This window comes from Actinia tenebrosa, unplaced genomic scaffold, assembly GCF_029948245.1.
Source record: "Actinia tenebrosa isolate PJP-AT-01 unplaced genomic scaffold, QUT_ActTen_1.0 PGA_scaffold5__44_contigs__length_20552954, whole genome shotgun sequence".
In the NCBI taxonomy this organism is placed as follows: domain Eukaryota; kingdom Metazoa; phylum Cnidaria; class Anthozoa; order Actiniaria; family Actiniidae; genus Actinia; species Actinia tenebrosa.
In genome coordinates this window covers 12742226-12767838 of record NW_028292582.1, presented here as the reverse complement: position 1 = coordinate 12767838, position 25613 = coordinate 12742226, and the positions used below count along the sequence as shown (strand labels likewise).

The window sequence follows — 25613 nt, the reverse complement described above, 5'->3', positions numbered from 1 at the left end:
GGTAAGTTCCTTGCCTATCATTTCTTTACACTTCCCAGAAGACACAAGAATGTTAAGTTGTTCCTTGAGGTTACTTTCATCTAACTGTGTGGGGACTTCATCTATGAGCTGCTCAATCTCCATATACATTAACGTCATAAGGAAACCTCAAAGAGAAAATCATCTTGGAATGTTGGTGCGTTTTTAAATGCCGCATGTATTCGTGCAGCTGTTCCTTGCTTATCTCACCGCCGTAGTCGCTTAAAATGGTTTCCAGGTCAGACTTGCTCGGAGTATAAAATACTACGAGAGAGCCTATGTTTTCCCTAAAGGGCTTAGAGACGCTGGTAAGCTGCTGGGAAAGCAACCAAACGCTAATGTTGTCATGTCTGCCGCTAAAGGCGAGCTTCACTAATTCGGAGGTGCGCCTTTTTACGTCGTCCCCACAGGCAATGTCATCCAATATGAGGAGCGTCTGTGTATCTTTAGGGAATTGCTTGTGCCAGAACTTCAAATGGCTGGATAACTCGTTAGGATCTAAGATATCTACGAAGAAGTCGTCATCTTTCACTCCTATACCCGTCCAGGTGCGGTTATTCACGTAGGTGGGGCATAATAGCACTATGTAGTCGAAGCGGTATCTAAAGGATCCTAATAGCTGCTCCACGATGAACTGGGTCTTTCCGCAGCCGGTGGGTCCTACTATCAGAGCGTTACAAGGTATGTGATTCGGGTTCATTTATATCTGATGAACCCCATTTATATATAGATGGAACCAGTGGAAGCAGTAAGAAGGATCGCCGGCGACGCAAAGGATAAAAAAGACACCATAGAAATGCAAAGGGAGGAGATAGACCGGTTAAAAGAGCGCGTACAGGAATTGTACGATGAAATGTGTGGTCTGAAGCGTGCAGAACGGTTTGGCGCGCTTTTGACAATGGCGGGCTGGGCTAAGGAGTCCATTAAGGACTTCATTCGATATCCCCCATAGATATATGGACTGCATTACGTGCGAACTACCTGCTGACTGCATAATCCCTCCCAAAACACCGATACCCAAACCGTGTAAAAAATACACCTGCCGTCACTGTAATAAGGTATTCTCTGAAGAAGACTTCGTTGGACATTGGTGTCCCGCGGATACTAAAGCACAAAGGACTTTAGACGACGCTCGAGAAGAGTAAGAGGTCGCAAAGAAGATCTTACTAAGCCCCGGCAAGGGGAATTAGCATAGGTCTTTCTTTTTTATTGTTATTTTGTTAAATGCTGCAAAGAGGTCTCAAGTAAGGACCTATTTTTTATTGTTATTTTGTTAAATCATCGTAATCGAAGAATGGTTAACATGATTATCTTTTTGCTGGTTTCAACGATGAGAAAGAATGATACCTCATCTTTTAATGGGGGCTTAACAAAATAACAAGAAATAATAGACCCTATCCTAAAACCCTCTTACGGGGCTTAACAAAATAACAAGAAATAATAGACCCTATCCTAAAACCCTCTTACAGGGTTTAACAATTTAACAATAAAAAATAAGGTATATATAATGAAGTGCGTGCAATGTGATAGAGCTTTTAGTAGCAAGCAGCGACTGCAATACCATCTTTCCAAGAAAGTCTGTCAGAAGACCATCAGCACTGTTTGCGGTGACTGCGGTAAGGAACTGTCCACAGTACAGGCCCTACGATATCACCGCGAGCATAGAGTCTGCCTTAAAGGTCATTGCCGCCGATGCGATGAACCCCTCTTCGAAGAAAACTGGCATAAGTACCGCTGCCGTCGCTATGACCTCACAGATGTGGTCTGCGAGACCCACGGCGATTTAGCAGAGCGATGTTGCCCCCTTGAAACCGGCCGGGTGCTCACGCGACGTAAGAAGGAGATCGACGAAGACTTCGTATGCTTCGACGACTATGAGGGTGTAAGGTGGGAGAATAGGGAACACTGGGATGGCATCTGCGACCGATGTGGCTGTATACGTAGCGGCCAACATATTTGGTGCTGCCTTTACGATGGCCCTAAGCCCTTAGATCATTATCTGTTGGTAAGAAAAGAGTGGAATCTACTTAAGGTATAATGTTACCTTACATCGCAGCGTTCCTAGGAGGCGTGACTATTACCTTATCAGCGTATGAAATGGCGGAAAAAATGAGGGCAGACACAGCAGATGACTACTTATCCGCCCATGAAGAGGATTAGTCGCACAACGGATTATCCTCCGCTCGACGTTCGATGTCAAACTTCCATCGGCCGTTTACCTTACCATGACTGCGTAGGTGTGTATATTCTTCACCCTGCAGTATGTATCTCACACAGTCAGGCGCCCAAAGGCTGTATTCCTGACCGTCGCGTTCTAAGACCAACCTCAAACGGTCGATGTCTTCGAATGCGACGTAGTTTTTTATTCGATATGAAACGCCTTGCAGCAGATCTCGCCAGTGTGTTTGTTCAAGAATCATTATACCTATGAAATATTTTAAGGTGCGTGCTTAAAGTGCCTTGACCTTTGAATGTTTTAATGCACCAAGGACAAGGAATGCGAATGCCAGCAACATATTCATCTATTTCCCTGCAAAGCAGATCATAATCATTGCTTACGATGGTTAAATATCCATTTTCTTCAAATCGTTCCAACATTACCTTTTGTTTCTCGGACAATACGCCGGTGCCTTTGGGTGTCTTCAATTCTATGCATAATCCATTGTATTTATTATGGTTGTTAAGGATCAGCAGATCAGGTTGACCTGCCTGGTAGCCTTTCCGCCAGCTTTTAATGCGCTTACTTGCGGTGTCCTGCAGTTCTCCAAGACCTGGAACTATGATTACGTGCGAGTAGAACCTACGCACCCTGTGTACGGTTCTATCGTGTATGTCTGCCTCCGTTTCTATCTTAAATGCCATTGGATTTGAACCATTGAATCGCTTCTCCATATCGTATTTACCTGTCTTCCTTAGCGTGGGTAGAACGTCACCCAACACCCATTTCCTGAACTTTTTTGCTTCAGCCTTTTCAGATCCGAATATCAATTCGTAAAGACCTTCCTCCGTCAAATACACGGCATTGGGTTGTGCGTTAAGGGTGTCACGCTGAGTTACACCCTTTAAAGACTTCAAAGTTACCCTGTTTTCCTCTGATACGTGATCAGACGCCGCTTTTCTGGAATTTACGTAACCCAACGCCGCCGCCACCTCCTTCGCTTTGAAGTAAAGTTTATCGCCTTGCACTATGCATTGCAGTTTGGTTTCGTTGTTTTCGAATACGCGAAGCATATTATACCTAAGGAATATTTTTTATCCTTTCGCTTGGCTCAAGGAACGCGAATCAATACGCAACGCTTTTTAGCTGATTCATTTCTACACTCAGTTGCGCGTCTGAGACTACGAAGATATATGCGTTGATCTTAGTAGCGTCGCTGGCGTCTTTGGTGCGCTTGATCTCCAACGTAATGCCGTCCTGGGTATTTACCAGCCGCAATCCCTGACCATGTAGGTCTTCGTCGTTCGTCGTGCGCATGTCGATCCACAGCGCATACTTATCCTTAAAGAATTCCTTTGGGCCAATTTGGTCGCCAAACTTACGCGCGACTTCCCGGTACATGTCCTCGGGCTTTATCCCTTGTGAGTAAACCTTATTAGGCACTCCGTTAATGCTAACGCCTACGTTAGTGATGTTAGGATTAAAGAACGCCTCAGAGTCACGCAATCCTGCCGTGTATGTCTTTGCGAACAGCAACATTATCCCTGTGAGGCTGCGCCTGGGAAGGTTAATGCTTTGGTTGATGACCTCTTCGACGTTATTTGTAAAGCTGAACGTCTTGTACATCACGACGTGATCGTAAAGGAAAGCCTTCCCGGAGCTGTATTCCATACCGGCGCTACGTGCTAAGTCTTCGCTGTATACCGTTTCATACTGCAGCTCTAAGTTAGTAACGGAGTATGGGTGGACGGCTGAGGAACTTACGTCCTTTCCCTGTAGGATGTTCGTAGTGTCTGCTAGGGTTACTTCGAACTGCAGCTCGCTTAGCTGCCTTGGGTAGTATGCACCGTGGTTCGTGATAACTTCGAAATCTAATGGAACGACATATTTAGTGCCATAAGCTGTCTTTATTTCGTCTTCTCCTGAGGCGCTGTCGGTTGCGCTTCTTACCTTGCGTATGGCATCACTGGCGATTCCCTGCTCTATCCTTTGCGCGCGGTCAAATGCAGTCAACCATAAGTCTTTGTACGTGGTATACAGATCGTACCTATTTAAGTCCAGCAAGGATTCCCCGGCGAACTTTACGCGCATCTTTGAGACAATGTTGCGGCCAAGGTCGTTGACAACGTGACGCGCGTCCGCAGTGCTTGGTTGTATTGCTAGGTCAAACCTTAGCGCCAGGGTGCCAGGAACTAAGACTAGGTTATCCGTTAGGCGGGGCACGCCTACGTACAGGGTTTCCCCTGGCTTAGCGCTGCTGGGGGTAAAGGTGACACGGTGAAAGGTGCGTTCTGCTTTCAGTCCGCCAACCTGCTTAGGTAATACGTTGGGGTTTAACTTTGAGCTTATCATATATAATGGAAGTAGAAGGAACGGATTTTGACCCCACCACCGAAGAAGGTCAAGTCGACATTAACGACGAAGAATACGACGCATGGACTAAAGGCGCGGAAACCGACCCCCTAATCTACGACATGGCTCTAGAAAACACGTACGGCAGTAGGTGGAAAAGCTTCAAGACCTCCTTGAATCGCATGTGGCACGAAAAGAACCCGGGTAAGTCCGCCCCCGAGTACATAGAACTTCGAAACATGGGTGAGCAGGGAGCAACCGCGCGGGAAACCGTAGAGTGGGCAACGCAAGAGCTAACGCAGCGCTATTCCCACTTCGAGGCCGACGACGTAAGGCTCACAGAACGCGGAAACAAAGTCCTCATAAGCGTCCAAGACATGAGATATCCCGACAAAAACCGCTGGACCAAACCACAAATCCTCTTCGACGAAAATGGCTCGGTCATGGTTAACGTGGCAAGATTAAGAGGCTTTCAACTGGCTACCAGAAGTGCGTTAGAAAGGTTGGAGGCCCTGAATGAACAGGTTGCGTTAGAAAAACGCGCCAAGAAACTACAAGAAACGTTGAAAGAAAAGGAAGCAAAGTACGAAAAACAAATGCGGCAGCTAACCGATGCTCAAAAGAAAGAAATCAAGGGCAAGAACGAAGTCATACTGCAATTCAAGCGAGAAGCTGAAACGGCTTTAGACGAAAGAGACCAAGCCAGGCAAGCATTCAATCTCGCCCTGCAAGACCTAGACATAAGCAAGGAAGAAGCTAAAAACTTGCATATCACCATAGCCGGCTCTTTAGAGGAACGGCGGCAGTTGGTTGCCGAAATTAACACTAAGGAAGAACAAATCCGGCAAAGAGATCAGGCCATCGAAGACCTGGAGGGGCAAATAGGGCGGCAGCAGGAAATAATCAACGACCAAACCCGTCCCGAAGAGGAAAGGGAAGCAGCTCAAAAGGAAGTGGAGGCCCTCGAGGTACGCCTTGCGGAATTACAGGCGCAAAAGGAAAACCTGGAAAGAGAATTGGGGCTTACCACCAAGGAAAAGGTAAAAAGAGCCCTTTTGAAGTATGGTATTCCGCTGGCATTCGCGGTTGCTATTTCGAGCGTAGTAGGAGTTATCCTATCCGCGCTTAAGGCTACAGGCGCAGGCGTAAAAAAATTAGGCAATGGACTGACGGCCTTAGGAAAAAAGATGGCAGCCGGTTTGCCTGGGCTGCTGGGTTCGGTTGTTTCCTTGGCACTTAGGGCCGGCGGAGAACTGTTGAAGTTCGTGGGTAACAACATTTGGATCTTGGTTGTCGCTATTGGGGTGGTCCTCATGAAGAAGATGAAGGCTTGATCTTCTCATCGGGCGGTGCCCTGCTTTGAGGATAATGAAAGACGGTGTTAGCACCGCCCTGGTAATTTGGAACCAACGGCAACACACTCATGGTAGAAATGGGCTTATGATTCCAGGCTGCACTATTAATAGGCCAGATACCTATGCGATTTATCCTAAACTCACCGTCATCAGAAGTGACTTGTAGCTTAGCATATTTACAATTGACTAGCATATGAAAAGTCACTGGCGTTAGGTCTTCAGAGGACCTAGTGTGGGGCTCCATCGAAAAATGGGTAACTTTCCTGGTGTTCGTTGAAGTTCGATAAGGAAGCAGGGGCTTATTATTCTCATCGATAAGCCTAAACCCCACGTTTGCATGCTTATTTGTATTAATGCTAATAGTGCAAATGACCAATGCAGTTCCCCCAACCTCAACCCACAGTCCAACGTCATGCCAAGCGATGTCGTCATATTCCTCTTCATCTACGAGATGGGCGTAATAAGTTTCCTTCACGTGTGGGTTCATATATTTCAAGGATCAAAGATCCTCCTAAAGACTAACCACCGTCAAAGTGCTGATGGTCATGTGGTTATAGACGTAATTCCTTTGGTCATGTATGCTATTCATACAAACACTCGCGGTGTCATCTACTCTTATCTGCAGCTTTACCTTCCCGTGGCAATCAGCAACCATGTGGAAAGTCCAAACGGAAAGATTCTCAGAGCTATTCGTTGGCGGCTCTACTGAGAAATGCGTGGGCTCCCTGTCGTTTGTCTTCACGCGCATGGGCTGTAATACTCCGTTGTCGTCGCAGAAACGAAATCCTACATTCGCGCTGCTAACGGCCCCAAAAGAAATGCTGCATAATATCAATTTTTTTCCTGAGTAGTTTAAATTCACGGACATACCCGTGACATCAACCCAAGATGGTAGGGTATATTTTTTCTCACCTGTGTAAGTCGTATAAACACAATCTACTCCAGCTACGTAGGGGTTGTTCATCGCCATATATAATAACTCAGACCAACGCTCGCAGCTGCTAAGCCGGCTTTTAGTAAGTTATGGTCGTATTCCTCGGGTATCGTAGGCATAACACGGGCCTTCTTTTGGGGCTTCTTCTTTGGTTCGGGTTTTTCTGCGTGTTCCTTTTTTGGCTTCTCCACGAAGTGAGGAATGTTCCTAAGAGTGTCAGAGTTCACGTCATTCACCCCAAACTTCATATCCTTAGTAGCTCGTTGAAGTTTGTTGTTGTATCCTACTACAGAACCAGTATTTATAGATAAATTACTGGGCATTAACCAACAACCCGGGGCTACTGCATAGTCCAACCTCGCCTTAGAATTTTGTATGGCTAGTTGGTAACGCTGTACGCCCTTGCTAATGTCGCCCTCCAAGATCGAACTTTCGAATAAGATCAAGGCTTCGGCTCGCGTCTCTTCTGCGGCGCCTGTATTCCCCACTATGCTCGATCGGGTGTTTACCTGAGCTCCAAGGATAGAATACACGTAAGCTTCTATGCTGCGGTTTAAACGGGCAAGGCCGGCTTTGGTTAGTCCTTTACCTTCTGGGGGTATGAAATTAAGATATTGCTTTGTTTGCTCGTCGTTGGTAATTTTGATAATCAGTGGATTAGCCCCTGCATACTTACCGCCCTCGTCTTTGAACAAAGGTCCGTCTCTGACTTCCTTAGTGGTCTTAGCGTTTGGTTCAAAGAAGGTGCTACTGTCGTGAGTTTCTTTGTGATACCCAGTGTTCCATCGTAGATTCAACGCATGAACTTCCTTATCGCTTAGCACATGTCCACCAATCCCCCAATAAGCCCAAATATGCCCCAGACCATTGTTAGCGCCGGCAGTGCATCGGAAATCCTTCCCTACAACGTCAAACTCCTTACAAAGTCTGTCATAAGCCGGCACGCTGTATTTATTATCTCTTGGGTAAAACGTGGCATCTCCTGGTAATGCAGTAACGCCCATCTCATGCAGTATTCTTCTAACCGTGAAGTGAAAATGAAACATAAATATTGAATTCTTCATCAAGCTTGCGCTTACACCACAGCCGCTAGTGGCACACCAAACTGCAAAGTTTAGTTGCTGCGGCCAATAACGCATGTTAGGACCACTTAACCATTCATGAGATTCCTTAGCGGTGGTATGAATAATGGGTACGTCTTTGAAGATATCCCGCACCTTTAACGGAAAGGAATGCTTGTTAGAAATCCGCATGTTCAGCGTTAGGTCCAAGCTTGGGTGTTTATCAAATGAAACTGCGGGTATCGGATAAGTACTGGTACCCAGCAATAATTCCTTTGACCAACCTTGCACGGGCTTATGTTCAACATATGTTGGCTTAGGCTTATGTTCAACATAACCAGAATTCTTCAGTTGATCGTCTATCTGATTAACCAGCGTAGGTTTCAAATCCTCATTACTGTACATTCTGGAGCCGTTATAGTAAATACCATCGGGCCTTCTTTCGAACTTACTAGCATCCGCGTGCGGAAACATCTTCCTGAAGGCCCTCCAATTCCAGTAATCCCTGTTGTCGTGATGTGGCTGCTCCTGTATATCATTCCCAAAAGCGTCGTACATTAGTATATATAATGGATGTTATACCATCAGCACCTCCACTCTATCCTGATTTACCTACAAAACCCAATGAATTGAATGCCGAGAACTTCCGCTTGAATAAGGCAAATCTAATCCTCGCTTACTTAGAGGGTCAAACGAAGCACTATGAGGAGGTCAGGAAAAAGTATGCTAGAGCCCGAAGCATATTACATAAAATCGCGATAACTTCCGGCTCCATGTCCGTGGCGTTAACGGGCTCTGGCGTTGCTACTTCGCTTACTGGGCCGGGAATAATCGTTGGAGTTCCTTTGGCCGGCGTTGGGGCAGCCTGTGGTATTATCTCGGCTGTTGCTACGGGCATTATGAAACAGTTGTCAAGCAAAATATCAAAACACGACACGACAATAGCTCTGTCAAGGGCTAAAGTAAATACGATCACTGACCTTGTCTCAAAGGCTTTGCGTGACAGAAAGATAGACGACGTAGAATTCTCGCTTATCTTAGCCGAAGAGGAAAAGTACGAGAAATTAAAGACGGACATAAGGAATAAAAAAACAGTCGTAAGAGATCTTTCCGAGGAATCTCGCAAAAAGATCTATCAAGAAGCGAAAGAAGAGCTTCAAAGAAAGCTTGCTCAGTAAACATCTGCTTCGAAAAGAGCGTGACGGGATTCTATTTACATATCGAACGTCAGTCTAGAAATTATGCAGATTAAATATAATAATTTTCACATACATAAGCGTCCAGATGTGTCTGGCGTTCGCTCGTGATCGTGGGACTTTGGAGCTGGGGAGGCCTAAAGTCCCGAGTTCGAGCCTCGCTGTAGACGCATTTGGACCGGTTGCTGTGAGTGAAAAAAAAAGCCTCCCCACACTCACAGCAACCGTGGGGGGAGGGGTAGAAAGTGCGATTCAACCCCGCGATGGGGGGTTTCGCGATTGGAAAAGTCAGGGGGTGTCTCGGGACGCTGTCCGGAGTTCACCCTCTGGTGGGTCGTAAGAAAGATATATGTGTACGTACTAGAGGGCCTCTGGCGCGGGATGAAATAAGCCCCGTAAGCCCAAAATGCAAAAAACCCCACTGGGGATAGCTTGGTGTTCTGCGCGATGCATTCCCCAGTGGGGTTTCTGGCAAAATAAACGCCAGTTTTGCATTTTTATTTTCTCGGAATCCATCCTAACAGGGGGTGGTTGGGGTCTATTTTGTAAAATATTTCGTAAATTACATCAGGATAATAAGGAATATCCTTATTCAGCCGACAAAACATCCACTCGGCTTTTGTCATATCAGAAACCTCGGGAATAGACTTACCGGTAATTTCAGACAAAAGATAGGGAATAGCTTTGTAATATTTCCCTAGTTTTAATTTTTTCAATGTCTTCCGTAGACTTTGTGGGGTTGGCTCTTCTAAATGGTCTATGATTTTCTTCTTTACTTCGTTGTCTAAATATACCGGTCGATAACCTTGGATATGACTCATCCAGTCCCTAAAGTATTTTATTCTTTTGTATGGCGTCTTCTTACGACCTCCGTTGGAATAATATTGTTCCCTGGTAGCACAAGGCACGGCATTACGAATATTTTTACCGCACTCGTAACACTGTGCTGACGTGTCGTCTTCTATTTGCATTTTCTTACCACAACAAATATACTTATTTGGTTTAGTAGGTACAAACTTGGGTTTCAAGCACTCAGAAATCATAAACAAACTCTTTACAATCTTCGCACTCCATATATAGACTAACATATTTGCGCTGTTGCCCCCAACCACACTTGGAGTGGGTTGTTTCCGTAGGTGGATTTTTGACACGGGTCTTGCCCGTGTTGAGATTGCGCTGGAACCCCCATTCCCTATACTACTATATTACGACAAGAGATGTTCAGAAATTTCTGATTTAACAAAAGATTTCTCATTAGCATCCATTTTTAACCACAATAGCCGCCATGTTTTTGTCTTTTAACTCTTGCTTGCAAGCCATCAATAAGTGTTTCACGGATATACACCTACTTGCAAGAACGTTGTCATACGATATTAGAACATTAGTAATGTAGTGAGAAAGGAATACATTAAAAGACAAAAGAAAAAGTTCAGCTTCAGTGATCTTCTTTCGTTTTTTAATATAATTCCTATCCCACTAAATCACTAATGTTGATTTTCGTATGACAACGTTCTTGCAAGTAGGTGTATTGTTGGCACTCTATATCATAGATCATAGATCATCTCTCGATCGGTTGGCAAGTGGGCACAAGTGGAGCATTCAGTTTCCCACTTGAGAATCTAAAAATATATCGGGCATTTATTTTATTATTGATTTTGAAGATAATATTAATAATAATAATATTTATTTATACACGATAAGTTATATACAGCATAGCTGATGTGGGCGTGTTCTAATCCTAGGTCCTAAGCTATACTAGTCCTCTCACTCTCACCCACACACATTCTCTCTCTCTCTCTCTCATTCTCTCGATCTTATCTACTACTAAGCTAATTATTACATAATTTAATATTTTGACTGGAAAGAGTTATTACATCTTTAGTTGAGATATGTCCTTTTTAAGTTTTTGTTTGAAAATAACGGGGCAACTCGATTCTCTGGTATTGTTGTTGAGCGCGTTCCACAGTTTTGCACCCTGGTACCTTATTGCCTTTTTGCCATAATTGACTGTATGGAAAAGAGGCAATGTTATTTGGTTGGAACTACGTAGGGAGTAGCCAACATCTCTCTTTTTGATGTGGTCCTGCGGTTCCTGGTTGGAATCTAGGTTGTAGTAGCACTTGTGCATGAAAACACCTAACCTGATAGTGTAAAAGAACTTGAGGGGTCTCCAAAGCAGTTGGCGCCTTATCTCTGTTCTTGGAACCCTCTACCTTACCCATAGCCTCCTTCGCAGCCGTTCTTAGGGTCGAAGAAACGTTGCGTGACGAACCTAAGAACGGCTGCAAAGGAGGCTACCTTACCCATGACAAACAAACAAACCACCATAACACACTTTGTAAATCGATCACAATGATCGTTGGCTAGCTTGACCTCGAGGTCGTTAGTCTAACACACAGCCGCTTTCAGAGTCGTCACGCAACGCTTTCTCCCCTGAGTCAGGGGACCCTCACCGGGGTCGCGGTAAAAAACTGAAACGGAAACAGCTGAAGGAGCTGAAAAGTGCAGAAAAGCGCAGAACTTCTTATTATCATAGATAATAATCAGTAGACAAATATTATGAAAGATGATATAATATAAATAATGTCAAACTAAACAAAAATAAAAAAATGAAAAAAAATGTTAACTGCAGAGATACCAGCCGATGAACCGACCAGCAAGGTCAATGTCACGCATTCTCTTTACCAAAAAATAAAATTTCAAAAGACAAGTCACATGCCTCTCACGAGTAGCACGTACAAGCTAAATTCGACCTTGATTTTTAGACTCTTCCACAGTCTCTCGCTCGTCCGTTCCGTTTAGAGATCTCTAAGCGTGGAGACGGAACGGACGAGCGAGAGACTGTGGAAGAGTCTACCTTGATCTTATGCAAGATTTCGATCAGGCCTAGACCTGTCCTATGACGAATATGACTCTTTGCCCCCTGATGTTTATTTAGTTAATCGGATGCTTAGACTGTGCCCTAAAACCGTACCGTTGTAACAGCTAACCTTTCTATGACCAAACGCTTGTAAATTGTATTCTAATCGTCCAAAACCTGATTTTTGAATCATTCGTTCACAACTCAGATATTCTTAGTTTTCCTATTTTGATTAAGAGGCAACGCCTCCAGAAATTTCTTGTTTGATATACTCTCAAAACATGCGGGATGTTGAGAGAACACGAGAGGAGCGTAGGAAACCACGACGCGTATCTTCTAAGATTTATCCAAAACTTAAGATGTTAATAGGAATATACAAACAAACTGTTCTACCAATATTAGATTATGGGAGCATAGTTTGGGGAGACTGTGGGAAGCAGAATGCACAGCGCTTAGATCGCCTTCAGAATCAGACAATGCGTATTACTTTATCAAGTGATCGCAAAACCTGCACTCAGGATATGCGCTGAGAGATACGACATTACTGAACTTACCAAAAACATCTTCCAAAATGGGGCAACTATCATTTACGTTTGGTGCTGCTAGGAATTGGAATGATTTGCCTAAGGATTCGAGAGAACTTAGCTCTTTTTCCATTTTTAAAAACAAGCTTTTTTAAAAAGTATTTTCTAGATTTTGAGCATTAAAAATTAAGAGCATAAGTGTAATGTACGATAGATTTTTTCTTCATATATTTGTTTAATTTATTTAATTATTTAACCAATAATCTACACGGAGGCACCCGTTTTCGATTATGTGTATATATATCTTTTTTAGCCTATTTTTTCTTTTTCGACCCCCGTATATACAATGGATATATATGTTTTGTGGGCTCGGGGTTTTTGTGTTTCTGTGTTTCTGTGCATATATGTATATATTATACTTAATTTTCTCCTTTCTTGTATTTATACTTTTAGGTTTTAATCGCAGATTTTAATATAGATTTTATTTAGATTTTATATTGCTGATCACCAGTTCATACCAGCTGTTCTATCATGTCCAGCTGATCGGTTTTTTAAAAATCAGGATAAACAAAGTTATTATTATTATTATTATTATCTTCGTTTATTTAAACTTTCAGTATGCGTATCATCATCATCATCATTATTTTTATTTTTATTTTTACTCACATGTTGTTTTTATGAAGCGAGAAAATTCTAGTATAAAAAAAATCTAGTAGAATCTGGAGAAAAACCCACGTGACAAGAGACAGAACAAACACATCAAACAAACCCATCCACATATTGCAACTGCCCAAATGGTTGTTATATATTTAACTGATCAGTGCCTTTCATTTGATTGCAGCGCAAAGAGGTAATACTATCGTTGTTATTTGGTCTTCTCGTCACTTATGTTCTTATAACGTCTACTGCTATTGATAAGAAAATATATAAAGCTTTAGGTAAGTACTGTAATGTAGCCATTGACATGATCATGTGACCAGTAGGTGTACTGTATTAACATGATCATGTAACCAGTAGGTGTACTGTATTAACATGATCATGTAACCAGTAGGTGTATTGTATTGACATGATCATGTGACCAGTAGGTGTACTGTACTGACATGATCATGTGACCAGTAGGTGTACTGTATTGACATGATCATGTGACCAGTAGGTGTATTGTATTGACATGATCATGTGACCAGTAGGTGTACTGTACGCGATATCATTTAAAATATTTTTTTTCTATAAAGGACATTCCAAAAAGGTAATTGTAAGTTCTGAATGTCATCGTACAAGTCTATCAGAAGATAATGAGGATGGCAGACAGAAATCTCTCGAAGATGAGGATGATGAAATTTTGTGTAAACCACATCGGTAAGGAATAACTATACATAATAGTGACATATCACAAACAGTGTTGACAATGGGAAATGTTGCTTTGTCATAGCTTGCTTTTCGAGCCATCGCATCTCACGCGCATAGTGTGAAGTTTGCTCTTGTCAATGTTCATCAGCCTTGAGTATGTACCGGTATATGTTTACCCATACCCTGAAACAGTCCGGAATTATCATGATCAGATTCAGGGCACGGCTTACTCGCAGATCAAATTAGAATTGAGCGTGGTTTTAAAAGATTTTTGTGAAAGAAGAAAACCCCGAGATCCCGGAGAAAAGAGAATCCTCCATCACTTCACAATATTGCCCTTCATAACGGCCATCAAATGAACATTAAAACCTTGTTTTTGTATGCAATTTTGAATTCCGCCACCTATTTTTCATATCCTTTCCTTTCAGACCAAGCCCAAAGTCGTGCCAGGCTGCGAACAGTTTCTTTGGAAGTCCCAGCGACACAATCACGCGAAGAAGCTGCTCTCCAGTTCCGACATCTGATATCTGCTGGTACACAGAGTCTAATCAACCAGCACTCGTTTGTTCGTTAGATTTCTGCGAGGATAGCAGAATATACATGGCTAGAATTGACCCAGATTATGGGGTTATCAGAAAGTGGGAAGCAATCACTCCATTTAGCACAGCAAAGGCTTTAGAATTCGTAACGAATAGCCGAAATCAAGGGGACACCTTTTGTTACATCAAATGTGCAGGATTCGTGAGAGTCATAATTTTGCCGCCTAAAATCCTCGTGAACACTAATCGCGTCGACTCAACGAAGAAAGTCAACGTTAATATCATAGTCCTAGATTCGATTTCTCGGCCTCATTTTTACCGAGTGATGAGGAAGTCTGTCAAAGCCTTGCGTGACATTCACCAGAATTCCACTATACCTGCCAGCGCTTTGGACTTTGAACTTTTTCAAAGTATTAGTATGCACACGTTCGAGAATATTCGACCGTTGTTTTCTGGAATTATAAAAGGTAAGTTAATGAAATATTCAGATATGCAAATTAGGGGTTTTGATACCATATTTGGAATTAAGAGTTTGGTTTCAAGATGGCCGCTTCTCTCGCATATCAAACTTTTCGGTCAATTTCCTGACTTTCAAACCATAAAAACTGAAGGTTTACTGAATCTTTCAATCAAACATTTTGGATATCTGAGTGTCTTTAATATAGTTTTGGGAATTTTTGAAGCAAGAGGATCGGCGGATGATATAAAATAATTTCTGTTTCCATTTCAAATTTTTCTCTTCAGTTTAGTTTAAAAACGTAAAGATCAGTGGGACTCACCCCTCGTCTTGTTAATAACATAATTTATTCAATATGGTATAGGAATTATGAAGAGGACTATTTCAACTTATAAACTCGCAGTCCTCTTTTAACGTCTCTAGTTGATTAGGGACGGGACGGGTCATCCGAGCCACGTGAAGGTCTGACCATTGTAATTACAAAGGCAGCACCTTCTCCTTAGTTATTTTAAGACCCTGAGTGTTGGTCCGGCCGAGGCTTGAACCACGACCTCCTGCCGACGCTTCTACCAACTGAGCTAACAGGGTGGCAGGTTTCTTATTTGGATTTTTTATACTTTTATTAGCCAATGATGACTTCCTCAGCAAGTCGGCCGCAGCGCAAGAGCCACTTGGCATTGATGTCCTTTTTAAACACTTCAAAGAATACGGCTACCAAACCATGTTCCAAGAAGATCTCTGTTGGTATGATGAATGGGGGATTATGTTGGACAACTTGGAGAGAAAAAAGGACTCCAAGCCTTCTATAAAAAAGTATAGTGTCGTGACATATTTGCGGTCCATCTTTAGGGCGCATGGGGAGAGGGATGGGGTGGCTTTACAAACATAACACAACCCCACTCCATTGTAGAGCTAACAATTCTTAACCCCCTTTCGTCACCCTGCAATAGTTCTCAACCCCACCAATATGTGATAGCTCCCCCTAACCACTTTCTCAAAATAACTTAAACCATCATACAATTCTGCCGTTTCCATATGCGCTAATATATGAAAGCGGCCCCTTTAAATGGAAACTTATCCGTTAAATTTGTGAGGCCGGTTTTGATTCACTCTCAACATGGTTTTCTTATATCTACAGATGGAACAAGTTTAACAAAGTCATCAGCAAACACCATCTGGATCATATTGGAATAACTCACTTCTCCTGCGAAGTCTTCAGAGAGTACGGATACTCCAATCACTACGACAGGCCTTCAACTGTCTGCTTCAACGGTCGATTCTTCAGCTCGTACTTCCTACACTACTTACGTGCCATTAGGGAAGGTTTGAGGAATGTGGAGGACGCTGCTCCAATGATCATGTATCATCACTTTAATACGCCACACACGGAGACTGGTTTGAGGGTGCGAAGCATGGACGAAGAGCTCTCAAAATTCATTCGCTTCGCTGCCGGGTAATGATACTTTATTCAGTTGTTTGTTCGCGTCTAAATGGTCGTTTTGATATTGGTGTATGGGGTTCCTGTGGTTTTGGCGGGAACTTTCGCGCTAAAACGCGCGCGCTTGTCAATTTATTGATATTCTTTAGTCATTTTATATTCTTTTTTCTTAATCCTTTTTTTTTTCTTTTTTTCTTTTTTCTTTTCTATTTTATTTTATTTTTTGATATTTATATTATTCTTAAACATTTTTGACATAATTTGGTTTCACTTTTAGAGACCCGTACACATGGACTATTTTATTATCCGACCACGGCCATACACGAACAACTTATGGCCTAACTGATGAGGGATTACACGAGCGATACAATCCTTTGTCGTTCATGATAATACCGCACAAAACTGCCCAACTAATGGGCAAAGACAGGTTTGAAAACTTGAAGAAAAATCAGAACAGACTGCTTACTACCTTGGACATTCATGGTGCTCTTATGACACTAAATGACGCGAAGAAACCGTCCAATGATTCCCGAGTGTCTGGCGTGTTCGCAAAAATATCATCGAATCGAACATGTAGCGAGCTACCATTGATGCCTCTTGCGAGGTGCCAATGCGAGGGAGCTGAAGAAAAGCTAATGGACAACTCCCCGAATGTGCTTTGGATGGCAGAGCTTGCTTTGGGGACTTTGAATAATGTTATACAACAACAGTATTCTGAAGGTGAGATTGAATGAGGATTTTAAAAAACAATTCTTTCTCAATGACACATCTATTTTTCTACAGGCTATCAGGTTTTCCTTCTTTCGCAAAAACAAATTCTTTCCAATTTCAATTAAATAATGGAGTAATCATGAGGTGACAATTTCGATTCAAAAGTCACCGAGAAGCTATGTAGTTGCTGGAGAAAATCTCAAGTCTATTTATTACTCGCAACAAAAACACAAAGGGCGCGGGATCTAGGAAAGGGGTTTGGGGACGGGGGGTTGCGCACACCCTCCTAGATGAGGTAATATCTACTTTATTAGAGAGTTTTAGATTGACTTTTTTTCTTCCCGCAAACGGCAAACGTGACCACGTTTTCATAGTTTTCCTTTATTTTACTTTACCTTTTACAAACCTTCTCACCAAGCGCAAATACTCTTTTGTTTTTCTACTACTTGGACTTTTTTGCGATTCTTTTTCAGTAATTTAAAAGAATTTTTTACTGGTCAACTGACGTTTCACGTTGCCGTGAACGTAAATCTAAAACTCTCTATTGTTGGTGTCTGAATTTGTGAACGTACGTCCTGATCATAAAAAATCACTGATCCAATCCTGAAAAACGTCTTCAGCTACAAGACAAAAAGACCCGACAAATTAGTGTCACGGAAATTTCAATCGAAATGAATTGAACAAAAAGATCACTTATACATTTATAAAACCGGCTTTAAGCCGAAACTTGTTTGGCCAAGTTACCTCAGTGCTACTACGACCCAAGCAAACCAAGGAAAGTCAAAACTATTGGCAAATATTCAACTCATCGAGAAGCTTTTAAATTGCACACCATCACGTATTGTTTCTAGTTTAAATTCTTGATCTTTTCATGCCTCTTTACCTTTAGTTATATCTTACTTTTCTTATAAAGCTATTTCAAAAAAGGTTGAATACTGAGTACTGCATACTGAATAGTGCATTCCAAGACCAAAGTGCATTGTGGGTCTCGTTAATTTGAACTTAAAAGTAAATATACAGCAATTAACACTCTACATGTAGTTAGTATATTGTTTCAGATGGAATACACTAAAAATAGAATAAATAATTATTATTAATCCTACTTTAGACAATGTCACTAGACCCACAATGCCCTTCGGTCTTGGAATGCACTATTCAGTATGCAGTATTCAGTATTCAGCCTTTTTTGAAATAGCCGTATACTTGAGCCAGCAGTTGCGGGTCACCCTGCCTCTCATTTCTGTTGGCGTTAATTTGTTATATTCATTATTATCGAAGTTAATAAAAAATATATAACGATCTTTTTCAGGGAGAAAGATTCTTTTTCACGCAAATATTTTTAGAAATTTTGAATAAGTATTATATGTCATATTATTTTTTTGGTCGTTTTTATTTCAGATTCCGAATCAAAGTCCAAGGGGCCTCAAGGTTTTGGTAAATGTGTCCGTTTTGTTGGTAAATCCTTTACTAAAATAGTACAACGTAACTCAGGGTTGTTAACGACTTTTGATCTCCACATTGATTCAAGTTCTGTTGGGTTGAAAGATGACGAGGTATTTCGTGTTGCGGTAGAGCTAACGGGTCTTAAACCTTCACTTAAGTTTTTCGACCGTCAGACACTTTATAACAAATTCAAAGGCTGCGCGGACGATGCGGTAGAGCTGAAACTATGCATGTGCGACCGAACAAAGACGTCGAGCTATAAACCAGGCCCTCTTAAGACGGCAGAAATGAAGAAATTGATATCTTCACGAATGTTTGGTTCCAAGACTGTAGTAAAAGACCTTTACGAAGGATGCCTTTTTCAAATCATAAGAACTAGCAAAGTCAGCGTGGCTTATGAAGTAGCCAATTCTTGTATTGGCAAGACTTTCTCTGTCAAAGCTGAAGGAGAGTCTTACTATTTTTTGATGTCCAGAGAGTTGCCTATGGAATTTTTAGTCAAGCCGAACACTGTACACTTTATGTTTTCTAGCACCAGACAAATATTGAATCATAGCCATCTAGATATTAAGATTAAAGTAGCTAAAATGTAGCTTGGGTACGTTTTATTATTGATTTGACAATGAACTAATCTTATCAAGTATTATGAGTATTAGATTAGTAGAACAGAAAAATAATTACTATTGGAAAGAGCATGTTAAAATATATAATAAAACTCTGGATTTGTTTGAATGAAAGTATATAAGTTGCAAAATCTCAAAATCAATCCTAACTAGTTCAAACGAGTTAGAGCTGTGCTTCGGGGTCATACGCGGACTGTATAGCGGCTGGCAGAGGCGCCGCCTTCACAGGCTTCAGTTCGACCCGGTTGAGTTTGTTTTTCAACATGCTCTTTCCAGCTATGGTAATTATATTTTTAAAACTGTACCTAATAGTAGCTTCTGTGCATTGCGCAGTCTCGTACCAAGAGCCTGCGTTTCTTCTGGTTTGCGGCGAAGAACGAGGGCAGCCCGTATAGCCCTTCAATGGTCATAAATGTAAAGCGCATTGAGATGATTTGAAATGCGCTATATAATGATAATAATAATGATAATAATAATAATAATAATAATGATGACGATGATGATAAGAATGATGAGGATAATAATTATAATAATGATAACAATAATAAAATAATTAAGGCATTCTACACGTTTGAATAGACATTTGTTAGTGACACACTAGGGATATAGCCTAGAACTATAAAAGTTCCGCTTTATTCTCGTAAAGTATTACGCATACTGAAAGTTTAAATAAAAGAAGATAATAATAATAACTTTATTTATTCTGATAAAAATCGATCTGGACATAAGAACAGCTGGTATATACCGCTGATCAGCAAATTTCATTTAATTTGTATTTGCTTTTTGTAAAAAAACGGTATAGAGGCTTCGCACGATCACGTGATAGCAGCCATGACAGGAGGCTGCCATAAGGCTCTGTAATCAAATAAATATAGCTTACTAAACACATTATTCGAAATAGAAGAATAAAATAAAAATAGATAAAATTGAATAAAGGTAGTGTAAGCAGGCCCCACTTGTTTGGTTTAACAATATATTTTTTATTAACGATTTTACTGATACTGATAATCTTAGTACATCTATAATCCTAGTAATCCTTTAATACGCTAAACAAAACTAAGATAACGGATATTTATAATTTTCGTTTTCACTTGTTTTCATTTTCTACATGACCAACATCCTTATAAGACTGTCAATAGCCCAAGGTACCGCAACAGCGCGTTCGTTAATCACAACAGTACTCATTCAACATTCGACAAAACATAGAAAAAAACAAGTGAGCTATTTAATTACACAGCTCAAAATTTTGATGAAATTCTTTTGACAAACATATAATATTCTTACTCTGACTTGAGTGAACTTTTTATCGCACTAACAATGCTTTTCTGTTTGCGTTTTTAGATTGCAAATTGAATTCTCAATTCAAATTCACCCATGCCAATGGCATTGATAACGACGAACGTGAAACTTCATGTTCGTGCTTAAGTTTCATGTTTTCGAATTCATTTGAGATTGAAAAATTATCATTTTGAAATAAAGTAAAATGTGTTGACTCAATTGTTACGGTCTGTAGAGCTTTAGAGGTAGCTCGTTATCCAACCAACGAACTCCTAACTCAGTGAATTTTATTAAAAATCTAAATTGGACCCACACTTCATAATACGTCATATACTGCAAATACGATATTAGATTCACATTGAGCTGAACTCAGAAGTCACATTCGAACTGTCTGATTCATTGCAAGTAAAATAACCTCAGAGTTGGTGTTAGGAGTTTCCAACGGCTCCCAGACTTCAATTTACTTTAAATCAAGGTAGATTAAGTTTTAAGAAAATGGTTCCTGCGAAGGTAAATTATTAGTAATAAGCTGAAACAAGTTGAAATATTGATTCACAGATTATTGAATCACAACGAACAATTTTCTCGATCGTGCTGAACTGACCACAGGTAAGCCATTAGCAGACTTGACATTTTTCTATTGTACTAATTGCATTTTTTCCCCTTATTGACCAGAAAAAAATTCCCAAACGACTAGGTTTAAAGGTAGTTTTAATGTGATATGCAAAAATGATTACTTTTTTGAGCGAATTAAAAGCTAGTTAGTGACCCGTAAATATGTCGTGACTACTATATTTACACAAAGACTCTTACAAGATATTCACTGAATAGTTTATCAATCTGTAACAAAGTTATTTCTTTCGAAAGCTGCAATTGTATGGAATTAACCGCACAGAGCGAAAGAAGTGTTTATTTCTCAATGATCAGGTAAAATTTCGAGGCTTTATTTTACGTTTCAATGATTTTATTGAAATTTTGAAATAATAATAACTTTATTTATTTATTTATATAGCCCTATTTCCATAACAATAACTGAAATGAATGAAAATTTACAATTATGTATCACTAACACGTATTGAAATAAATAAACACCTATCCTATATATACACCTACTTGCAAGAACGGTGTCATACGATATTAGAACATTAGTAATTTAGTGAGAAAGGAATATATTAAAAGACAAAAGAAAATGTTCAGCTTCAGTGATCTTCTTTTGTTTTTTAATATAATTCCTATCCCACTAAATCACTATATTCGTATGTCAACGTTCTTGCAAGTAGGTGTGTATATTTAAAAATAGTTTATCCAATTATAAATTTACATTAAATTTAAATAATAATATCCTATGATATTTAATTTCTTATAGTACACTCAACAAAATTACTCGACTCTGATTGGTCGAGAGGAGTACAATTATAACGTTAATTGTACTCCGTAGGAGTACCGAATTAAGTCGCTATGGCAACACGGCCAAAACAATGTCAAAACAATTATTTTCTATCATTTTGTACTTAAAAAACATAAATAAAATTTTAAAGCCGTAAGAACTAATCTTTTTTATGCATTTCAGTTGCGCGATCGGCTGGAAATCGGCCGCCAAATAGACAAAGATGAACGGCGTCGCTTCGCAATTTTAACTGAAATTTTGTTAAGGGACACTCTAATAAAGCTGTATAAGGCTTTCATTTTGCCGCATTTTCATTACTGCTCGTCGGTGTGGCATTTTTGCGGTGCGCGCAATGCCAGCAAAATGGAAGCTTTAAACAAGCGAATATTAAGGTTCCTTTTACAAGATTATGATTCTTCATATGATTTATTACTTGAGAAGGTCAACCTAAAATCTCTACAAGTTAGACGCCTTCAGAATGTCTTAATCATATTGTACAAAAGTCTATTTTTTTCTCACTACCCAGGATATCTAAACAGTATGTTTACTTTCCGGTCTACTTCCTATAATTTACGCGGTAACTACATTCTGTCTCTCCCTAAACCTAAAACAACTACATATGGCCTTCACTCTTTTTCTTATTTAGCTGCTACTTTATGGAATGCACTGCCGGATACTTTTAGAACCTCAAACTTTTTGGACTTCCGTCGTAATATACTAAAGTATGACTCTTTCGAGTAACTACTCATCAACATTGAAATTGAACTGATTCTGCAAAATAGTGTATATAGTGTACATATGTAAATATTAATTACCATTATATAATAGTTTTATAATCATTATTCAATAGCCCTTTTCTTTTTTTTCCCCCCTTTTTTTTCTCTCGAAGATATTAGCTTTGTAAGCTACTCTGAAATTCGAGGTTAAATAAAGTTTATGTATGTATGTATGTATGTATAGGAAATCGCACGATCTCGAGTACAATTTGGAAATTAATAGACACGAGTAATGTTTTGAAAGTTCTTGTAATTGCACGAGCCTTTAGGCGAGTACAATTAAAGAACTTTCAAAACATTACGAGTGTCTATTAATTCCAAATTGTACGAGAAGATCGTGCGATTTTTTGTTTATAGTTCACTTTGAGATAAGTTTTCTAAATCTTAACATAACATTAAACTGATTGTTGATCTTTTTGCAAATGGCGGAGATGTGATTGTCAAAGGAGAGCTTATTGTCTATATTCATTCCAAAAATGTCCAGAGAATCTTTCACAGGGAATGAGAATTTGTGGTCAGTTTTTCCCAAAATCAGCGCTTGGTGCTTGGTTTCGTTAACTTTCATTGCGTTCACCTTATACCATGTATTTGCTTTAGCTACTTCACTAAATAAACAGTGTTCAAGTTCTGCTGGATCAGTGCCTGAACAGTATACTTGATGATCGTCCGCATATGCATTTAACTTGGCTTCTGTGACGTGGAAAAACAAATCGTTTATGAATATGTTGAATAGCATTGGTCCTAAGACGCTACCCTGAGGAACTCCACGGCCAACGCCCTCCCAGCTAGAGAAAGTGTCTCCTATCTTCACCCTCTGCTGTCTCCCAGTGAGATAATCTTTCAGAAGCGCACAACTTCTCTCACCAACACCATACGCTTTTAGTTTAGTCAACAATAAATCATGCTGGATAACGTCAAACGCTTTAGATAGGTCCATCGACATCACCGCAACTAGCTCCCCCTTATCGCGCATTGCCCTCCAATCTTCTGTCAAGCGTAACAAAGCTGTTTCGCAGCTATATAGCTTTCTATAAGAGCTTATTAGGTCAGACAAGATCGCGCGATAAAAGTCCTGCATCTGTACCGCCAACAGCCTTTCATACACATTATTGAGCACGACAAGGACTGTGACGGGTCTGTAGTTGACCTTCATAAACTCGTCGTCCTTTTTATACAATGGTGTCACCTGTCCTTTCTTCCAACCACTCGGATAAACACCTTGGTCAATCGACGAATTCAAAATGCTTGCAATAGGTTTAGCTATCACAGCCGCCGAATCCTTTACAAGTCTAGGTGTCATCATGTCATAGCCACACGATTTACGACAATTGATCTCTAATAGCAGCTTCTCGACTTGCACTTGATTTGTGCGCTGGAATTCAAAACTCGTGTTGTTATTATGTTGTTGGATCGCTATAATGCTTGGATGGTTGACGAAATTCTTTCCGTACTCCTCTTCAGTCACCGCCCCCACGCTCTCTGTGATCTTAATAAAATGTTCATTTAAAAGTTCAGCAATTTCACGCTTTTCACTTATGACTTTGTTGTTCTCCTCTAGGATTATGTCATTTGCTTGTTTCGCTTTAGTGCATAGGAAAGGCCGATACGTATTCCAGAACTCCCTTGGGTTTTCCGGTTCCGTAGATTTTTTCGCAAAATGTTCTTTAATAGCCTTCCGTCTTAACGATGTGCATTTATTTCGCTGAATTTTGTATTGATCGTAATTCGCGTCTGTGCAGTCCTTGCTGAACTTTTTCCAGAGCTTGTTTGTATGCCTTATAGCCTTGCGCCACTGCTCTGTCATGTAAGGAACCTGGTTTCCCCTGATAACTGTTTGTTTAAGAGGTGCGTGCTCATCTAAAATACCAGTGTAAAGTTGTTCAAAGGCGTAAAGTTTATCATCCGCATCGTCAAAAACATCTACTATAGAAAATGGTACCGTTTGCAAATCTTGCATAAATTTTTCTTGATTAAAGTTCTTGAGACTTCGAAAACATATTTTTCGAGAGCGCGATCTTGGAGCCGTTGCCCGTAAAATGGTGTATACTAAAGAATGATCGCTTATTTGCGTATCAACTACATCTGATGTCAGAGCCTTTTTCTTGGAATTTGTCAAGATCAAATCTAGCAGCGTTTCGGATGTGTGTGTCTTACGAGTTGCCTTTGTGATTAGACAGTCAAGATCAAAAATATCCATTAGATCCAGAAGACAACGTCCTTCTCGAGGGGGTTTGTCGGGATCTAAGAGGTCCGCATTGAAATCCCCGGCGTAAAATACAGTATCGCTTAGTGCAGAAACAGCTTCAAAGAGAAGTGTAAGCTCCTCCGTCCATTGTGTTTTGGGAAACGAAGGAGGTCTATAAATGCCAACGACAACAAGCCAAGTTTTGCCCAGTTTAATCTTGAGTACAATTGATTCGGTTCTAAACCGAGACCAACGTTCCGGAGATAGACCACTGAGTTGCTGGACCCTCACAAAGTAGATATCACTTCTCACGTAAATCATGAGTCCTCCTCCGCTGGCCTTTCTATCGTTTCGACACAAACGATAACCGTCGATTTGAAACTGACTATCAGGAAAACTCTCATCAATCTTGGTCTCAGAAATCACAAGGATATCAAGCTTGCCAGAGAGCAGCCAGGTCTTTACTTCATGGAACTTGAAACCGCCAATGCTGTTTGCATTTACGTGTCCGATCTTGAGATTCTTTCGGTATTTTTTTGCTATTTCGTCAAATTCGTCCCAGACTGAGTTTGCGTCTTCTGCCCCGGATTCAGAGCCCAGAATCGAACTGTTGCTAGAATTTAGGCTTGCGTCGGCGAAAGGAAGTTGGTGTAATAACTCAAGGCAGGATTTACAGGTGCGCGAAAAGTCCTCGGTAGATTTCATAGACCGATATTCCTTTGGAAGGACTCCTCCACATTTAATGTGAGTCCACAAGGAGCAACCATCGCACCGAGTTGCCCGATGATTTCGAGCTACTACCCGTTCACATTCCGTACAAATCCTTCTAGTTGACTGAGGCCCTGGGTTTGTGCTTACATCGCCACAGAGTCGAAGGTACTCGTAGTTAAAAGTTGCCGAGCAGTTACTGTAGTAAGATGCCCTCGACTTCGCATATCTTGTTCGGCCCTTCGTTGTGAAAAATTTGCTTG

At 40.7% G+C, this 25613-nt stretch overlaps 3 protein-coding genes across 3 annotated transcripts in view; 2 read left to right on the top strand and 1 right to left on the bottom strand.

Moving 5' to 3' along the window:
• Nucleotides 1-20608, top strand: part of LOC116291986 (uncharacterized) — a 35903-nt gene extending 15295 nt beyond the window's left edge. The window contains exons 2-8 of the mRNA XM_089038280.1: nt 13300-13396; nt 13691-13814; nt 14234-14811; nt 15428-15614; nt 15940-16254; nt 16517-16959; nt 18349-20608. Coding sequence (XP_088894406.1) covers nt 13300-13396; nt 13691-13814; nt 14234-14811; nt 15428-15614; nt 15940-16254; nt 16517-16959; nt 18349-18986 — 2382 coding nt within the window. The 3' untranslated portion in view covers nt 18987-20608. The remainder of the gene's footprint in view (nt 1-13299; nt 13397-13690; nt 13815-14233; nt 14812-15427; nt 15615-15939; nt 16255-16516; nt 16960-18348) is intronic.
• On the bottom strand, nt 767-4528 carry LOC148906598 (uncharacterized). The gene is made up of 2 exons (XM_089037554.1): nt 2620-4528; nt 767-2017 (listed from the first exon to the last, which is right to left on the bottom strand). Exon 1 carries the CDS (start codon nt 4526-4528, stop codon nt 3302-3304), a length of 1227 nt encoding a protein of 408 aa, XP_088893680.1. The 3' UTR covers nt 767-2017; nt 2620-3301.
• A 252-nt stretch (nt 20609-20860) lies between the features above and the next one.
• The window catches only part of LOC116307169 (octopamine receptor beta-2R-like), a gene marked incomplete at its 5' end in the record, with an annotated part of 16981 nt that continues 12228 nt past the window's right edge, over nt 20861-25613 (top strand). Inside the window, one exon of the mRNA XM_089038285.1 lies at nt 20861-20903. Coding sequence (XP_088894411.1) covers nt 20861-20903 — 43 coding nt within the window. The remainder of the gene's footprint in view (nt 20904-25613) is intronic.

Coding starts and splice junctions, on each gene's coding strand:
- LOC148906598 (XM_089037554.1), bottom strand. CDS start 4,528: ATGATAAGCTCAAAGTTAAACCCCAACGTATTACCTAAGCAGGTTGGC.